Here is a 20,069-nt window from a genome sequence, read left to right as displayed (position 1 = left end):
TACTTATGAAATGATCATCTTTATTATCATCACCGATGTTGTGTTTATTTTTATCGTTATTATTACTTTCTTCTTTATCACCATCCTCATAATCATCATCATCATCATCATCGTTACTTCGCCGTAATCATCGCAACTTCATATTTTTTGTTTATGTTGTATATGATTTAATTCCTCACTTCCTTAGACTTTTCCATTTTCATTATGTTCATAAAATTTTTCGTTCTTCTCATTATATTAATCATCTTCCTCCTCGACTTCAGTATCGGTATACAATTGATACAGAATAAATCCCTTAGGGCCGTATTCATAGACATTCTCAGCGCGGGCTTCCGGTGGATGATCAGCGAACTAACGTTTTTCGTATTCATAAACCAGTGCTAGCGATGTGATATGATATGAATCCTGTACAAGTAACCAGTCGATAGTCGGGGCTAGTTTAGCACACTCGTAGCGCGGGCTAGCGAAATGTCTATGAATAGCACCCTTAGTTTCTATATTACAAAACATTCAAAGTACTTTGTTCATTCCAGTTACTAACTAGATTACTGAGATTATTTCGTTTATAAGTTATGACGTCATTCCATTTTCGGCCAATGAAGTGTAATGAAATTTTGAATTCCAACCAATCACAGTCATACATCGCGATAATTTCTGCAGCTCCATTTATCACTATCAATTTATCGCATGGTCGTTCTTTCGTTTAGTCAGTGCCGCCAACTATTTCCATTGCACTAAATAAAATGCGAAATCCTACTTCCACATCTACATTTTCTAATTCCATGTCCATTGTATCTAAAGAAAATGACACTCCTTCATAACAATTGTTCATTTAATTAACATTCCCAAACATATTAATCATCTGATATGTATGTATGTATGTATGTATGTATGTATGTATGTATGTATGTATGTATGTATGTATGTATGTATGTATGTATGTATGTATGTATGTATGTATGTATGTATGTATGTATGTATGTATGTATTTTTTTTTTTATTTTATTGGTTATTTTACGACGCTGTATCAACATCTAGGTTATTTAGCGTCTGAATGAAATGAAGGTGATAATGCTGGTGAAATGAGTCCGGGGTCCTGCACCGGAAGTTACCCAGCATTTGCTCGTATTGGGTTGAGGAAAAATCCCGGAAGAAACCTCAACCAGGTAACTTTTCCCGACCGGGATTCGAACCCGGGCCACCTGGTTTCGCGGCCAGACGCGCTGGCCGCTACTTCACAGGTGTGGACGTATGTATGTATGTATGTGTACACATATTATATATATTGCTGAGAAAAATTATCTACGAGCCTGCGTTAGATAGAAAATATAAGTCACTCTGGTGCGTAAGATTGTTAAATACTAGTAATTCACTACCTGTAAAAGATAGATAACATTAACTGTACTTAAATTAAGAGTTTTCTATCTATATAGTGCATGGCTTTCTTCAGGGTGAAAGAAGAAGAGCTGTGAGTCCTATATCGTAGTTTCATGGCACTTAAAAGAACCCTGTCCCCAATACAGGCCCCAGACAAAATTTGTCGGCTATTTCTCACCAATGTTGAATTTGTGATGAATAACCTCTTCAGTTAAAAACGTCGTTAAATAAATAATACTACCACCACCGCCACTACTACTACCAGCATCTTACGTTCGACTGTCCAACGTTTTCTAGATAGGTCTATTTTTCTGTCTCTTCGTGTTCTTAGCTTGTATTTTATATTAAATATTTAATATGGATTATTTCCACATCATGTAAATATTACTAGGCCTATAGGCTATATTTGCATGTTTAATGACTCTGAGTTCTGATATAGCCTACAGTATGTATTTTCTTGATGAGTATGTTTGTTACTTTAGTTGAGTTTTAATTTCTTGTTACCTTAATTTGATTTTCAACTCATGCCTATTTATTTTTATTTATTCGAGATTACCGAATTACGTAAACATGATGTAATACTATTTTTCAATAGTTATTTTGTAAATTGTTGTTTACTTGTTTTTTATTATAGATATGGATTCATTTCATTATAAAATTTATGGATGTCAGTCTCAAAATCCACTGCAGTCTTTGTTAGATAATACGACAGCATAATTTGTAGGTCGGCCAAATGTTAAATGTTATCTGCAAAATAAAAAAAATACTGTAAACTCAGTTAACAATTCTTTCTAAGCTTAAATCCACTGAGAATCGAATTTGAGCCTTTTATTTGGAAAGCCTATTGCCTGGTTTCAAAAGAGATACTTCACTAAATGTCGTTCTGTCATTCACAAGAGATGTATTTCACTCTTACACTAACACAATCTGTCTAAGGCGGCAAGTGTAAAGGCAATATCTCCCAATTATGGTTCAATCCAATCCCACTTGTGTGCAGTTTCCTCTCTATTCACTAAAACAATGCCGATGTAGTGGAAATACCAGCATATAACGTAGGCATTTATTATACTTCTCCATTTTGTTGTTTGTTGGGCTAATTATGTTGGTCAGTCAGATCATTTCCAAGGGGACTGGCAAAACTCTAAATGAAGCTATGAAAACAAACAAAAAGAGTTAATGGTTCTTTTTCTATATAATAAAGACTAGGCTTTCTTTCGCTAACTCGTAGATTAGGCTACATATTATCAGTGTCGGATTGGCCAAAATATTACTTTTAATTAAGTTAGAAATATTTTTATATTTCAGTTTATATTTTAATAATATTATTTAATTAATTGCATGTAACAACTGGATATCCCGTATAAGAATGGAAACTACTAGAATTCCACGTATATTTTCAAATTACGGACAAGTTGGGAACGCCTAAATCTTCACACATGATGATAATGATGATGATGACGATAATTGCATGTAATTATTTTACATCATTATTATATACTATAAATATCAATTTTTACTCTATTCAACATGTATCGAATTTTCGTAGATTTCCTTATTCGATCTTGTCAAATTATATTCTCTTAGTCCACGCCGTTCTTTTGGGTTGACGTCTCATTATTTAAAATGGTAACCCAAACTTATTCGTATATACGATTTTTAATCAGATATGATATCCGTTGTATTTAGGAAGCATAGAGTTCGTTAGGGATAATTTTCGCTCTTTTTCAAGCAGCTTATGTTCCGCCAGTAGTCTCAACAGTTGAGTTTCTGCTGCTTCAGTGCTTCATTTCTGCTTGATGATATTAGCCATAACCTTAAATCGAAAATTAGACTCGTGTTTTTCCATAGTTCTACGCAGTTTCAGAACTCTTTGAAGACATACCTTACTGGTTATGATTTGCTTCAATTTCTGCAAGCATTCTATTTTGACATGTAACGTATATATTCGACTTACAGTAGAAGAAAAAATGAAATAATTTTGTGGAACGGATATTCGACATCGGTTACCGTAGAAATCTTACGTCACACCCGATAAAATGTACGAATACACAAGGGGAATCCGCATATTAAATACTCTACTTGGAAATGTTTATTATAATCCATGGAAGGTTTCAATATATTAAAAAAGTAAAGTTATTCAGTTGTACTTTGACATGGACGAGAAATATACTCGTGCGCAATACATACGTAACTATAGAAAGTCAATATAAGGTTGCCATACTTACACACAGATGTTTTCATGTACTTACAGAATGTAAGAAAAATACTAAGACAAACTTTAGAACCGAGTTCCCCAATCCAAAACAAGAAAATATGTAATAAAACATTATTATTATTATGATTATTATTATTATTATTATTATTATTATTATTATTAGATTGTTTCAAGCCGCACACAATTAACAAAAAAATAACTGGTGTACTGTACACAGATTGTAACAAAAATACTGAGATAAAATCTGGGATCGAGTTCTCCACACAAAAACTTGCACCTCAGACTCATTTCGCTTCATTAAATTCAACTTCATCTATTATCTTTCAATAGTTTGAGGTCGAACGCGATCAAATGTAGTAGCGGTGATTTGCATACAGATGACACTTATCTGAAGAGACTACATAACTCTCAGGGGGATGGAGAGGCGTTCATCGCGGACTCAGTCGGACCGGATGTTGTGTGGCTGAATCGATAGATGGCACCAAACAATGGATTACGATACTTCCATGAATGAAGTCTTGTGGACTTCAAATAATCATCCCTATCTCAAGGAGGCCAGTTCGGCACGATGTCTCAGGATATGGTGCAAGATTCGGATCGTCCTCCACATTATAGAAAAAAAGCCCAAGCTTAAAAGACAGAAGCCAGCAGTGGCGGCTCGTGAACTTGTGGATTGGGGGAGCTGCAGTAGATTTTGGTACATACAAATTTCACGTCTTGATATCATTACTAATAAGTATAGGACAAAAATAAATGCACTAGATATCGAAAAATCAAAACTTCCTTTCTTAGTTGGGAGATGTCTGTGGCATCATTTGCTATAATCGCTAAAAAAAAAACTAATACCATCGATTTCAGTCTGAATTTCAGATCGGCAGACACTCGACATGCAATCTACCAGTTCATTCTGAATTGTTTTAGAATTACTTTTAAACAGTGGCATGTTCCAAATGATTTTTGAGAGGCTCGTTTAGATTACTCACGAACTGTAGCAACCCACGAAATACACCAGGGTTTTTCGAATCGTTTTTTCATCATGTCACCTAAGGGGAAGTTCATATTGGCCACAAAATCAATATATTTTTAAAATAATTTCACGATTTTTTCTCATTTCTTGATTATGTTTGAAAATGTTTGTTCTGTTCGCTTCACTTAGTTGCGCAGCAATATTAGTTTTTCCTAACATTGCCAATGAAACATTTTTCAGGTGAGACAGCGAAGATTCGTGCTTTTTAATTTTTAGGGGCAAATGTCCTAAATCTGTCACACCACTCCTAGTCTATAGAGTATCACCACCGAAGCAAGGAAAACAAAATACAGAATTTTTTTTGTTCACATCCACGTAACCACAAATGCTTAGAGTAAATTTCGTTGTTATACTTCCTTACATATATGCACTATTTCGGCTTAATGAAGCTTGAGTAAGATTTAAGTCGGGTAACGGACGACCATTTAATTTCACTTCATTACATCAATCTTCTCCGCAAGGGAAAGTTGAGAAAAATAAAACTAATATTCTGTAATAACACATTCATGCTTGCACATTTGCACTGGTTAAGTTACGGTACTAAGACGTCACAACACTCAGATATACTGATGGTCAACAATGTTCTAAAAGTGGAAAAGAAGTCTCTTTCGTATTTTACGTGCTATATTAAAAGGATTCTACTCGTGCAATCATTTTGAGTTAAGGCAAGTATTAGGTTCTGCTGGAGGCTGGATATATATGTAATAGTAAGGCAAAAGAGAATATTAATTTCGTTATACTAACTCTATAAGATTCTACAACAGTAAGTATGTCAAGAGAAAATAAAAATTTTGTCATTAAGTTTCAAGGGAATAGAGAATCCATTTGACGTAGCATTACAATAACGGTGTGGGAGTGGAGGAAAGATCTTCCCTTGTCGCCTGGCTCTGCAAGCCACTGCAGCGAAATATGGGTTTTAAACAGCGGCAGTTTCCCTCTGCTTCCTTTCACCTCTCTACCCCCTGACCATGCAAAACATACTCTCTATGAGCTGTTCCAACCTGCAGATCCCAGGACGACTTTGAATGCAGTGTCAATTCCAGTACAGTCGACGCGCAAAAAGATTATGCATAAGATAATAGTACATATTCCCGGCCAGATGAAATATAAAGCAATTTACCAATAAAAGCTGTAACAATTCTTCTACAAATTAAAATAAATATTATTTTTATTTTCCTGTCAAAGCAGGGAGTGCTGCAGCTCCGCAGCTCTTATGGACGGGCCGCCCCTGGAAGCCAGTGAGGCGATCCTTGAAGGTGGCGTGAACAGTTTTTGGGAACTTTCAAAATAAAGACTAAACGTTCCGATAATGAATGTAAACAGTGAAGTTAACGATGACAGCCATGATTATGATAATTATAATGATAATGACAGTGTTGATGACGACAATAATTTCGGTATTGAAGAGAAAATAGCCTACTGTTGTTCAGTTTTGTTTAACAAGTGATACGAGTAAATGCATGTCACTTCTGTAAACTGTCACTTTATCAAAATGCTTGAAATATTTTCACATTTTAATAATAACTGCAATATTTAAATTTAAAAACACAGTAGACCTATATATTTAAAGATGAAAGGTTAGTGAAACGACATGTGAAGAAACGACCTGACCAGTTTTGCAGTGTCGAAGCCGGACCAGATCAAGAAAAGTCTAAACCATAAAGTCAAGCTGATGATGATGATGATGATGATAATGATGATTGTAAAGTAAACATTTCAGTATTTAACGTAAAATCTGGTGTCCATATTTACCAGTTCCGAGGACACTATCACTTACAATACGATTATTTAGTCCTGACAATCGCCGGCGATCTGCGCCTGGGGCCGGCGAGTCCATTTAGTTACGCCAAGGGGTGTTTGGGTTATTCACTTTCTTGCCTTCGAAGTGATCGGATGTAATGCGTGCGGTAGAGTGGTATGTTTCCAGTACAATTAAGCTGTACTGCATTCCTTTACCGACCGCTCGCCCTTATCTCTACTCCGGAACTCTCCCCACTCCTCCTATTCCACTCTTTTGCGTCGCTGAGCTGTCAGGACTAAATAATCGGTCTGTACCTAAGAGCGCCAGTAATTAACATCAATAAAATAAACATACTTCTGAAGACATGAGGTTAATCAGCTTAAACATCTCTAGCCTTATCTCATGTCAACATAAAAACAATTATATCTTTAACACACTTCGTAGCCACCGGCGTAGCTCAGTTGGCTAAGGCGTTTGCCTGTAGATCCAGAGTTGCGCTCGGGCCTCGGTTCGACTCCCGCTTCGGCTGATTACCTGGTTGGGTTTCTTCCGACATTTTCCCCAACCGTAAGGCGAATGTCAGGTAATCTATGGCGAATCCTAGGCCTCATCTCGTCAAATACCATCTCGCTACAACCAATTCCATCGACGCTAAATAACCTAGTACTTGATACAGTGTCGTTAAATAACCAACTAAAAAAAACACACACATTTTGTGAGCGTAAAAGAGTCAAGAAAATGTGTCATCACAAACACGAAGAGAGTTCATATAATATTTAGGCAACGTCGCATTTATCTCATTGGTTGGTCACTGCCCGTCGACCATACCAAGCACCGAACTCTTGCATAGTTGTTTTGTGTCCATTATAGTTGATTAGTTTTCTGGGTTAGGAATGGATATATCCCAGATGATACGGTCAGTAAATAAATTCGAAACATGGACGACATTTCATTTCAACAAAGGACCAATAAAGTCATCTAAGATAAATCTCGTAGAAGTCTTAGATCTTGTTTGAAATAATCGGGAACGTTTAAATATAGGCTAACTAATATGCATACAGAAATAATTTCATAACACAAAGAATTTACCATTTTATTGATATGCTATATATTAAGAGATAATTTTCAGTCAGTGTAGCTAGTAGCACATTATTTTGTATTATGATATAATAATAAAGATTCCGAAAATTGAAGTTCTGAATTGTATGACATATTTCATACGAATATCGTATATTACTTAAGAATATCCTATCAAGATTAAAAACCTAAAGCTGCTTTATAAGCCACATATATAACATATGTAACACAAAAAGAGACAACATAAATTTATATCTGACTGCCAAATTGGAAGCTAATTACTGTTTAATATCTTTTCCAGTCAAGTACGACGTTCGTAATAAGTATAATTTATTTCTTGCAACGAGGGAGGTTTCTTAAAAGGCAGTTCTCATTGTATAAATTGGGGCTATACACTCCGATAATTATCGGTGCTTATACACGTGCCCACAAACGAATATAAAAAAAGACAAAAAAGGAAGATAGAATAATTTTACATGCTCATTCCTGTCACATCTTAGGGCAATGTTACGCTTCTGGTGAAGTAATGAGTTGTGCCACAGGGAACAGAATTCAAAGAACTCCCGTAACCACATGATAGGTAACTGGACAATAACACCTTCACCGAGTCATTAAACTTGCAACCGCTACTGATATTACTTCTCTGGTGTTCAATTGTACTAGTATTAATTTTCACTCCTTCTTATTTCATTCCAAACCCTAATTTCAATAGAACTAGTTACCACTTTGTCTTTTATTTTAATATTGTTATGCTGTAAATATAAGTTATACATAGTGATTTTTACCTAATACAAATTAGCATCCCTAGTACCCAAAAAATAGTTTTGGTATGCTGCTTGTCTACCTGTTTCTGCTCATCTGTGTTGTTCTTTTCTTAGAGATTATCAGAAAGAATTTGTTAATATTCTGTATCAATGAATTGATTCATTTACGTTAAACCCATGAGCCTAATTAAAAGTTCTGGTAAAGTATGGAGTTGTATTTAGTCGCGTTGCTAGCTCAGTTGGTAGAGAGCGGATCCGAGTTCAATTCCAGGCGACGACAGAGTTGTATTTGTGATGGACAAAACCCAATATGAGTGCACAAAAAGCATACCTTAGCTGAAGTAATTAGAGATAAACCTAATCATTGTTCTGCTGTATAATTACCAACACCAGTAGCAATGGAATTTTATTCCAAAAAATACAAGACTTGTAAATTATTAGGAAAAACATTATTTTCTATTAGTTTACAGTTAAAATTGACGTCATTGTTAATTCATTTATTAACATTAAAATAGTATAAATATGCGGTTTATGGAATTTTGTGCTATGGATAATAAGTAAGAGATACAGTTTGTAGTTTAGAACTGTAGTTTCATTTCTACGAGTGTACGATGTACGCTGTGTACGATGTTTTAACCTGTATCCAATAGGAAAACATTTCATTTTGCAATTTTCTCTTCTAGGAATTGAAGTTCAAAGCTGATCTAAGGAACAACATTTTTGACGGCCTGTATTCTATTGTAATCTTTTGACTTAAGAACGCATTACTCTCATCCATAAAATCCGGTTGGAACATCCTTAATAATAATAATAATAATAATAATAATAATAATAATAATAAATAATTTATTTATTTAATCTCGCAGAGCTAAGGCCAGTAAGCCTTCTCTTCCGCCCAGCCAGACTCTAATTCTAATTGAATACAATTGCTTACATAGTTATTACATTAATATCTAGACCATAAAACAACATGAGAGTAAATGATGAAAGTTGGATAACTAATGTTAGTGTGACAATAATAAACATTGGTAAGAAATAGTTATAATAATAATAATAGTAATAATAATAATAATAATAATAATAATAATGAGATAATTTAGATATTTATCTGTTATATATATATATATATATATATATATATATATATATATATATATATAACCATTAAACATAATAATGCATTAAAAGTTGAATTTATACTTTTTATACTTTAATTGAGAAGCTGGGTGGAAAAAGAGAAATAAGATCAAATTTCCCTTTTCCATTAAATGTATCATTTCATGGTATGTGCCGTCCTCTAAGATTTTGACGAATCATTAAAATTATATCATAAATGGTGAGTTATAGCTCATTTTATGTTGCAGAAAAATTGCGCTTTTTCCGCAGAAAGTATAGGCACTAAAGTAGGTTGTGTCGACAACAATAAGGGTTTGAATTTGTCCTTAGCATTGCTTTACTTCAGCTGTGAAGTTTCTCTCCATCAGTATGATATGAATGTTTCTGCCCACACTGATGATGAATAAAATACTGACTCTAGTTTTAGTGAAAGTAATGCATAAATTAAAGTAAGGAAAGTATTAGAGGAAAAGGGAGAATGAAATATGAAATTCTTTGGAAGAAGATGGTTACAAAATAAAAAGCATTAAGTCATATGTGACCAGCTCTAGTAAAGAAACTCCATCTAAAGCATTCATAGACTCGTTAGCGGGTGTTATATGAAAGCTTGTTTTAAGAATGTATTTGTGCCACAACAAAGTGGATTTTTCAATATATTCTGGAAAACTGCAGGTAAAAATATACAATGCAAATTTGTTGTCTACTGTTTGGGACCACCTAAATTGAAAAGAAGAGTAACTGAAAGTAAAAACGAAGAAAATGTGTTTTCAGTGTGAAAGTGTCAGTATAGGCCTACAAGGAATATTTTTAACAAGACCGATTTCCATGAACAACGAGTAATTACCCATTTGTGTAAATATATTCCTGTTTTGATTAATACAGAAGAAATAATAATAATAATAATAATAATAATAATAATAATAATAATAATAATAATAATTTATTTTAGCTGGCAGAGTTAAGGCCGTATGGCCTTCTCTTCCACTCAACCAGCAAAAAGTATACATACATATGTATGAACAAAGAATTCAACAATTTGATTTAGATAAGAGCTACATGTAGACACCAGTTATTTACGAATTAAACAACAAAATACTATGAACTATTAATTAAACACTGAAATACAAACTATGTAGCAGAATTAAGCTAAATACATAGAATGTTAATATATTTCAAATAATGTTAGATAATAGAAAGAGATTATTATGAGACAATTTTGAAAATACAGCACTATCAGGATGCATGTCTAAAGGAATGAGCAACAATGCAGACAGTGATAGTTTAAGTCAATATGACTGGCGTGAAATGCTAAGAAGGTTATCTTTTAATCTGTTTTTAAAAGTGTTTATTGTCTTGCATCCCCTAATACTTTGTGACAGGGAATTCCGTTGTCGCGAGGTTGATACTGTAAAAGATGATGAATAACGAGATGTTCTTTGAAGAGTATACTTAACGCGCCACAGATCTGTATTTACGTCGTGGTTAGATTAACATAAGAATATTTGAACAATGTTTTTCGTTGCATTAAAGATGGACAATTTTTAATGTCACATTTGCATGATTATCTTATATTTTTTACACATCACAGTTCTTCCTTATGTAAAGGTTTTATAAAAAAAACATTCGGAGGAACATAAATACAATAATTATTAAAATGGATAAACTTTAAATCGAACAGAAAGTTATAGATTTAAATATTTAAAACGCAATTTACTGAAAACTATTATTTTGAAACAGTGCTCTTTTTCTACTCACCTCCTCAATTTTCGTAATAAATATAATTTTAAGTAGAATTAATAGACTACACATTTCAAGATTTTGAAAAGTTACAAAATAAATTGGAAGATTTTAACAGATGAACTAAAGAAACAGAAGCTTAATGATATATCACGTGTAACGTAACACCAATTATAATTTTTTACAACAATATTGACCTTTTGATCTTATCATTATTTTTCCTTCCCCATTCCCGTAGTTTGACAATTGATGCTTCCTCCCGCTTCATTAGCATTTGGGGAACACAATGATCTCCTCCCAGTCCAACAGATGCTGTATCCTCGCGTACCAGATGTGATGTTCAACTGTTTCGTTTACGTTAGCACCTCAAGGATGTTTCTTAAGAAAACAAATTGTATTGCAGTCAAGCATTAACTTTATATTTCTTTTCCTGTCTCTATCAACTTCATGCTCCTCCGTCCATGTTAAACACATTCAACATCTTTTTAACGTCATTTTTTTTGTGTTATGATGAATGTGACCTAGTTCATTTCTTAGAAGATGGAGCAGCTTCTGCAGAATGGAATCACCCATATATGCCTCTCTCGCGTCTGCCTTTTATCATCATCATCATCATCATCATCATTATTATCATCATCATCATCACCACCACCACTACCACACCACCACCACCACCACCACCACCACCACCACCACCACCATCATCATCATCATCATCATCATCATTTCTTGAATCAAGAGAGACTCCCATTTCACAGTCAGCATAAGTCTATCATTCCAATTTCTCGTCCATTCTTATATTTCTTCTCTTACTGTGTTGCAGCCCAAATCAGACCTTGGCCTCCTTAATGCGTCTCCTCCAGACATCTCTTTTATTGACTTTGGTTTTCTATGGCTTGCCCTTTGGCAGTAGGCTTTCCGCAATCTCTCTCACTGCGTCTTCCCATATAGGTTTAGATTTTCTTAAATGTCTTCTTAGCTAAGCGAATTTAATTCATTCTAATTTAATGACTAGCCCATTACATTATTTTGGATCTTTATTTATGTAGGTCAAATGCCCTTCGTAAATACGTTCTTTCGAATTTATCCAACATGTTCACTTCTTTGTTTGTTATTTTGCAAGTTGAACGATAAAAAGATTTGACCTTACAATCATTTTATAAATTCTCAGTTTTCTGTCGCTATGGATTGTTCTGGCTTTAAATATTATGTAGCAAAGAGTAATATGGCTTATTGGTTAACAGTGTTGTTCTCTTGACCTCTACCATTTCAATGCTATCTTTATTTAAAGTAGAACTTAAATAAGTAGAATTACGTATAAACCTCCTCAATTCCTGTATTCTTTAATTTCAGAGCTTGTGTTTTAGTTGCTTATTGTACTGAATCAAACGTTTGTTTCATCCGTATTAATTTCTAGTTTGTCAATTTAGCTTCTATTCTTATACTCTTATGTCTTTATCTAATTTTGGTTTATAGTTCAATCCTGGAAGTCTCCATTCTTGTATAAGACTTGCATTTTTTATATTATTATATTCTATAATTTAGATAATAATTCTTTTCCTCCTTAAGTTTTAGTAGCTGATTTTCTTCCTCCTTTGTACATTTTTCTCACTGTACTGGATATTTAATTTATGTTCCATAACTTACGTTTTTTATAGTTTTTCCTTAACGTCAATGTCTAATAATCACTTTCTGATTGTTTTATTGGCCTATTTTTAATCTTTGCTATTTTACTTTAATGTTTTGTTTATTACTTTTCATATATTTGAGCATAATTGTTGTTTAGTCAATTGTCCGAAGACAGGTCTGAACCCCACAAGTGAGACCAATAAGGCACTACTTATGAGGTAACTAGGCCAGGTGATAATGGGGTAGAGTGGCCAGTTTCTTTCCCCTCCATTATATTCATCGCCGATTAGCTAGCCTATATATTACACTAATGAGACTTCAGATGTAGGCCTATACAAACAATATTGTTTTTCCTCTGACACATATCAAGTGAGATGTACTGCCTGATAAGTAGATGTACAGTAATGGCAAAAAAAAAAAACAGACCGTTCCTTGTAGCTGATTTCAGAGCCTTGTTCACTCCAGAGCACGATAGACCGGTAACTAAGACTTTCGTGGTTCGAATCCTACCTCGGAAGGAAACTTTTTTTGTTCTGTATTCATATTTATTCCCAATACTTTTCGATTGCTGGTAAAATTCATGTTCTGGGAATAATAAGTTAATTAAGTAGTAAAATATCGCTGCAATCGAAAAGTATTGGGAATAAATTTGAATAGGGAACAAAAAAAGTTTCGTTCCCAGGCAGGATTCGAATCACGAAAGTCTTAGTTACCAGTCTATTGTGCTCTGGAGTGAACAAGGCTCTGAAATCAGCTACAAGGGTCGGTCCGGTTTTTCTTGCCACTACTGTACATATCAGCCAGAACCTCAATCAGAGGAATATATTTCTTAAATCCACTCATAAAACATGTTATTTTAAGGATATAATTTTAAGTATTATTATTTTCATTCAAAATTCATAAAAATCCAAAACTTCGATCATTTAGGCCTATACCGTTTAAATCGGAACTACGTCTTTTGATCGTCTTTAAAATTGTATGAATAATTTTTGTACCTCATATAAAACGTAGTTGGTACGTATTTACACAACATTTTGCAGTGAAATATAAACATATACATGCTATTGCGCAACAATATATTTAAGTCGCTTAATTTTAATTAAAATCTCAAAATATAATGAATAAATACAGAAAAAACAACAAATTCAATATAAAAATGTACTTAATTCACTTTTAAAGATTCATGTTCAATTGATAGGCCTATATTCAATGAAAATTCTAAAAATACTTCGCGAACAGAAAATATTACTTCAGACAAAATTTAATATCAGATTTCGTGCTTCCAAGACGGTAACGTTTTTACGTAACTTCGGTTATTCACATCGAGCTATAATTGGGACCTTTTATGACGTTTCGAAAAAATACTTAATTATCAGTGAAGGGAAGTAGATAAACAGACAAAGAGAACTCCATTGCATTATATGGAGTTTAGTAAATGTGACTACGTTTGAAAAAAAACCTCCTTTTGGTTGCATCATGTTCAAAAGGTCATTAAAATAACCATATAGGTTCGTTGGACGTTACAACCACAAAAAAATTTAGTTGAGTAAATATTTTAAAACGTAATTTTATAGATAATTACATGTAAGCTGGGAAGTTTCATTACATAATTTCGCAAGAAACGGAGGAAATAGGGTCTACTACAAAAAGGTAGGCCTACATGTATTTTTGGTTACCGGTAATTTCTTCCAAATTAAAATGTTCACAGACAGAAAAGGTCCAGTCAAAACGTCCAAATAAAAATCATCCAAAGAATTTAGTCCAAGCAGTAAACTTCCAAAAAGCAAAAAGGTCCAAAATGTAATACGTCAAATATACGAAAAGGTCCAATACGCTACAGAACCGATATACAGAAATTTCCAATACGTATGAAAGTACAATATACGATAATATACGTAAATGTGTGACGTTTTATTGAACGTCTGAACAGCAACAAAGCCAAACAGAAACCGTGGTCTTAAAATTACTTCCATGTCACACTATATAAAAACAGCCATAAATAAAAGTTTCTAGTAAACAACTACCAGAGATATAGTTACCTAACTCGCTATTTAAGGGCAATTTCATACCAACTCAAAATACTCCATATTGCGTATTCGAATTCCTATAAAAATTTATTGTTTATAAGGTTTCTGTTATAATTATTATACTACCAAATAAAGTTGCATTATAGAGATTGTTGTGTGAATAATTGTGTTCTTCTATTATATCTAGATTGAACTTTTTCATACCTTGGATATTACAATCACATGGGCATTTTCGTTAATTGGACATTTTGGCCACTGGTCTTAATTACTATATAGGCATTTATAACAGACCTTTTCAGTACATTGGACTTTTTCGTACCCTGGACATGCTTCTACATTTTATTTAAAATATGAAGGAACACTGATGTTCTAAAATGTATTTTTCGCACATTAATACCGAATTAAAGGAATAAACCATTTTAAACAGATACTAGCTAACATAATTTGAACGGCATCGATGTTATTATTCGTTTAATACCAGCTAAACATCAGTGGTTACAACGTTAGGTGGAAAAGACTGTGCCTCATGCAATGGAATATATATATGCCTAAATACATTATCCATTGATGAAATGTATAACAGATCTATTAAATTTCTTCCCATGTGAAACAAAGCAGTTAAGAAAGGCTATAGCTACTGTAGTTTGAAAGTGGAACGAGCAATTGGCACATACGGAGGACAAGGGAAATATATTTTACAAATATTTTCGACAGAAAAACCAGTATAATATTTACTTCATATATTTTTGTAATTTATTCATTTTGCGTCTGTCACATAAAATTTGGTTTCTTCTTCTAAAGCTTGTGTATCAATAAAATTAATTAAGGTTGGCGCATATGCAAAGAATCCTTACAAATAGTCAAACATTCTTCTAATATTAGTAATAAAATGATATGTGTATGTTGAAACACTAACTAGGAAATTGTAACATACATTAATATGTACAGTAGCTTCATAGCCATTAGTATTACTATCTCCCCCAAGCAAAAAAAAAAAAAAAAAAAAAAAAAAAAAAAAAAAAAAATTACCTAGAATTGAAGCGATTTCAACGTTTAAGCTATACGTAGTTGAGTTGGAACAGTAATAGAATTACTGTAGCTGGGAGATTCAATAATAATAACGATAATAATAATAATAAACTATTATCAAAATAAATTTTCTATTTTCATTCCTTATTTTCTCAGCATAGGCTATAAAGCATCACGGGAAAATAGTTTCGTAAAAAATTGATTTCGTGGTTTTCAGATAAATAATTACAGCATCCATGATACTCAAAATATAACTTTTTAAATCTCGTACACCTCTCTTTCTGTTCGTGCGTGTACAACAATTTGGCCTATTCCGTTGTTTGGATTCTTTAAATATTCAGTATCTACGAGTCAATTCATCCAAATATGTTGTACCTACACGAAATGATATAGTTTTTAAGGTATTAATGAATCATTATTTTACATAAAGTAATATATAATGACTATTTAGTTAAAATCTGCTCGGTCAGTGCTATTGTTGAATTAATTTTTCTTAGTTGAGGTAATGGGACAAACGAATGGTTATAGACCTGTGTCTTTAAAGTTGTTTGTATTAGAGAAATTGAAGACTTGAATTGACAAACATCTCAAGTACAAAACTGACCGAATTTGACTTTTTTTCTCTTACATATGTAGTGTTTTTCTTAGGCTACCATCCTGTAAAAAAGAATATCGCAAGTCTAAATCTAAGTCTTTGTTTTTTAATTATATAAATATCTATTTTATTACTTTTATATTGCAAGCCTATATAGTTTTTTTGCTCTCCTGAAAATGGAATGTTTAATTCATATCTTCAGTTAAGCATTAATTAGAGAATTAAACTATTTATATGGAATAGAACATTTCTCCGAACTTAAATTTAGCGCTTAAAGAGATTTCCATAAAAATTAATGAAACCCCATTAGTTCAAGAGGTGCGGCAAAACTTAACATAATTGACAACAACTGTAGGTCTAATTCTCTTTCAATTGTTAGTTATTAATACTTATATTGTTATACGTATTGAATGCATTGAGATCTCTACCATCTAACTTCAGTTATCTGATGTTACACATTACCCAGAATAGTTGCGTGACTGTACATTGGTGGTACTCGGGACATTAATTTAAAAGTGATGAACTCACCATGTGAACCGCGTCCTCACGAGGTGGAGGTTGCTGTGGAGGCCACTGAAGTAACAAGCCGCAGTCTCTGCTCCTGCTCCCACCACGCCATCATGTCCACCACGTCCTGTCCATTCCCTTCAATCACGTCGTCGGCCACGCCATCCTCCTCTCCTAGCCGCTGTTCCATCTTCACGTGCGAAAGAAGTTCCACGTTGGCCGGATAACTCTGACTCCGAACGACTGTCGTCGCCGTCTCGGACGACGCAACAAGTTGTAGGGGTGGTGACGTCACGAGTTGAAGCGTCGATGTCGGTGACGAAGTCGACTTCAGACTCGCAGAAAAAGATGGCAGGAACGACGCCGAAGTTGTGTTTCTCAGCAAGGTCATGTCGTCGACTCCGGAGGTTTCTGGTGAAAGGGATTGTTCGCTATATCCCTCAGGTGAGAGGGAGGATGTAGGATGATGTCTGTTGATGACAGACGTGTCTCCAACGATGACGAGATCACCAGAGGTTGCATGTTGATAAGTGTCTATAGAGGAAATTAGGTGAGGTGCGTGAAGGCGATGTATTTGGGCACTTGAAGGAATGTAGCTCTCGTTTGGAAAGGACGTCGAGGTGACGGAGATGGGTGGGAAAGACTCGTCTACTTCGTACTGAGTGGTGCTCTCTGCCCTGTTGACGATATCCTGCTGAGCATTCACAAGATGAATGAATGTATTTGTATTTCTGATACGGTGATACTCAGGAGTATAACTTGAAGATGTCAAAGTTGATGGTGCTGGCGAAGTAGGGTCAATGAGAGAGGTGTCATCTTCATCTTCAATGAGAATGGGTGACCCTGCCATATCAGTCTGGACGCTGTCGTCTTCGTAATGTTGGTAGCTATGAAGCTCGGCTGTAGATGGATTCGTTGAAGAATTAGCTGGCGATGATGGTGAATGAACGACGATGGATGTCGGTGACGATGCATCGGATGAATTTGGAGAATGGCTAACGGTAATATTAGTGTTCGATTCATTGTCGTCCATCGATAACAGTTGCTGAAGACTACGTATATAATCAACAGCCATTCTGAGTGTTTCGACCTTGCTAAGTTTTTTACTTGAACGACCCCCTGGAGTAGAATCCCCGGATGAATACGTTGACGACACTGAAAGTGGAATGTGTTGTCTGAGAGTAGCAAAACCATTATTCACTTGCTTTACCCTGTTTCTCTCTCTGGCGTTTCTACGCGCGACAGCCACAGGGGGAGGCTGATGGTGACTTCTCGATATATTCCCACCCACGCCACTTGGCTTCTTACGTATCCTTCCCGCATTGACAGTGATGCTATTGTTACTATTCACCAAGACTGTAGTAGCTGATGTGTTCACTATTGTCGTTTCACACGGAATGTTTGTAGCTTCTGATAGTGTAACTATTGGCTTAGGTTTCTTTCTTAAAATTAATATCTCGCGCCTTTCTGGTTGTCCACTAGGGCTACTTTCACTAACACCACTCGTATTATGCTGAAGAATTTGAAGTTTGTTGTGTGACGTCATAGTGTTTGAAAATGGAACAACACCCATGGTAGCCATGACAGGTTCTATAACACTTGTTTTTATAAACGTAATAATAGTAAAATGTAGTCACTTACAAAAATAAACCACATCAATTACTGTCATATATAACTTACTTCCATATTATTTTTTAAATAAAGGAAGACGCACTTTTCGAGGAGACGAGAGTGAGGTTATGTATACCTTGGTTTCCTCATGACAGTTTACAACATACGAAGTCGTAAACATTTCTTGTTTTACATAGCTGATTTTGTTACGAAGAACGGCGAAATTACAAGTATGGAACTGCTGAGCATGTATTAAAACATAACACAGGAACCCGTACAGAGTTTTACGACTTTAAATTCACCACTACAACACTGTCTTCTTTATAAAACCCACGTCTGTGTTCATAATGACGTACTTTATCGACGCATAAAACTAAAATAGTCTACTGAAACTTCAAAATATAAACACAAGTCTTCATGATGTCACCGTAGCAAGAAAATAAATTCCTTTTCTCACCCTGAGAATTCCATATGATATTCGCAAGCACATTTCACAGATATTCCAACTTATTATTCTTCCTTATAATCTCCGACTCATTCAAGTAGAGAGTTCACCGCCACCAATTCCTTTTCATACACACCAAGTCCCACACACTCATACATTCATATACAGTGTCTTAAATTACAAGATAAGCTACACAGTTATTCATCTAGTATGATGATGGAGAGTCTTTCTACTCTTTTTTTTATCCCGTCTCTGTCTAAAAGAGTGTGGCTACTAGTTAAGGCTCGTTACGTCACAAATGTCGCGTGCTTGAGCGTCTTCATTGCTGGAGCGGCCTACATCCCATCTCGGTACAGTCTAATTCACACTATAACTTCACAAAAACACAGCGCAGAAAGCCACAAACACTTTCAAAAAGCACAAGTCAAGAAATTTCAAACTATCGTCTTCAGCCACAAGAGACCCAATAAGGAAGTTCTGTCTCTTCTAGGGGTCTCAACAACCGACGGGATGACGAAAGCGACGGAAAAAAAAAATAAAAGGAGAGGGTCTCGTAGGCCTAGCAGTTCCCCCTACTAACCCAACTTCTTTCTCCAAACCGTTTGCCCCTGTATGTGACTTAGTTTGAGGGAGTTCTTATCCCTCTAAAAGAAGTGTGGCACATAACATTCTGTCGCATGGCACACACGTACTATATTTGGGTAAGAGGAATGGGGAGGGCAGTGGGGGAGGGGAATTTTCGAAGGGGAGAACTCGAACAACAGAAGGTCTGTTGCTAGCATTGTGAGAAGTATTGAAAGAACTGGCGTGAGGGGAGAAGTGAGGTTATGTCAGTTGTGGAATGAGGAAGAGGGATGGGGTGGGGGGATTATATAGCGTGCCCAAGGTTTAGTTCCCCATCAATCCACAGGTACCAGACCCAATTATTCAAACTTACGTTGCCGGTGTTAGATTTACGTATTCTTATATTATCTTTGCATTCTGGTATACACAACGGCCAAAGCGCGAAGCGTGCCAGCCATGGTCATGGATTCGAATCCTGCTTAGGGCATTGATGCTGTTTGCGCCTTTGTAAACGTGATCTGGTGTCACCTGGCGTTTCGCTGACCCCACATCACTGGAGTCCCTCCACGTGCCTAACCTTGAAAAGAATAACATGATTAAAAATGAAA

At 34.9% G+C, this 20,069-nt stretch overlaps 1 protein-coding gene across 1 annotated transcript in view; it reads right to left on the bottom strand.

The window, feature by feature from the left end:
- LOC138695303 (uncharacterized) overlaps positions 1-19,522 on the bottom strand; it is a 94,548-nt gene extending 75,026 nt beyond the window's left edge. Inside the window, exon 1 of the mRNA XM_069819729.1 lies at positions 16,863-19,522. Within this exon, the coding sequence (XP_069675830.1) occupies positions 16,879-18,423 (1,545 nt within the window). The 5' untranslated portion in view covers positions 18,424-19,522 and the 3' untranslated portion in view covers positions 16,863-16,878. The remainder of the gene's footprint in view (positions 1-16,862) is intronic.
- Positions 19,523-20,069: the final 547 nt, after the last annotated feature.

Source organism: Periplaneta americana, chromosome 2, assembly GCF_040183065.1.
Source record: "Periplaneta americana isolate PAMFEO1 chromosome 2, P.americana_PAMFEO1_priV1, whole genome shotgun sequence".
NCBI classification, from domain to species: Eukaryota; Metazoa; Arthropoda; class Insecta; order Blattodea; family Blattidae; genus Periplaneta; species Periplaneta americana.
This window is presented reverse-complemented; position numbering and strand designations above follow the sequence as displayed.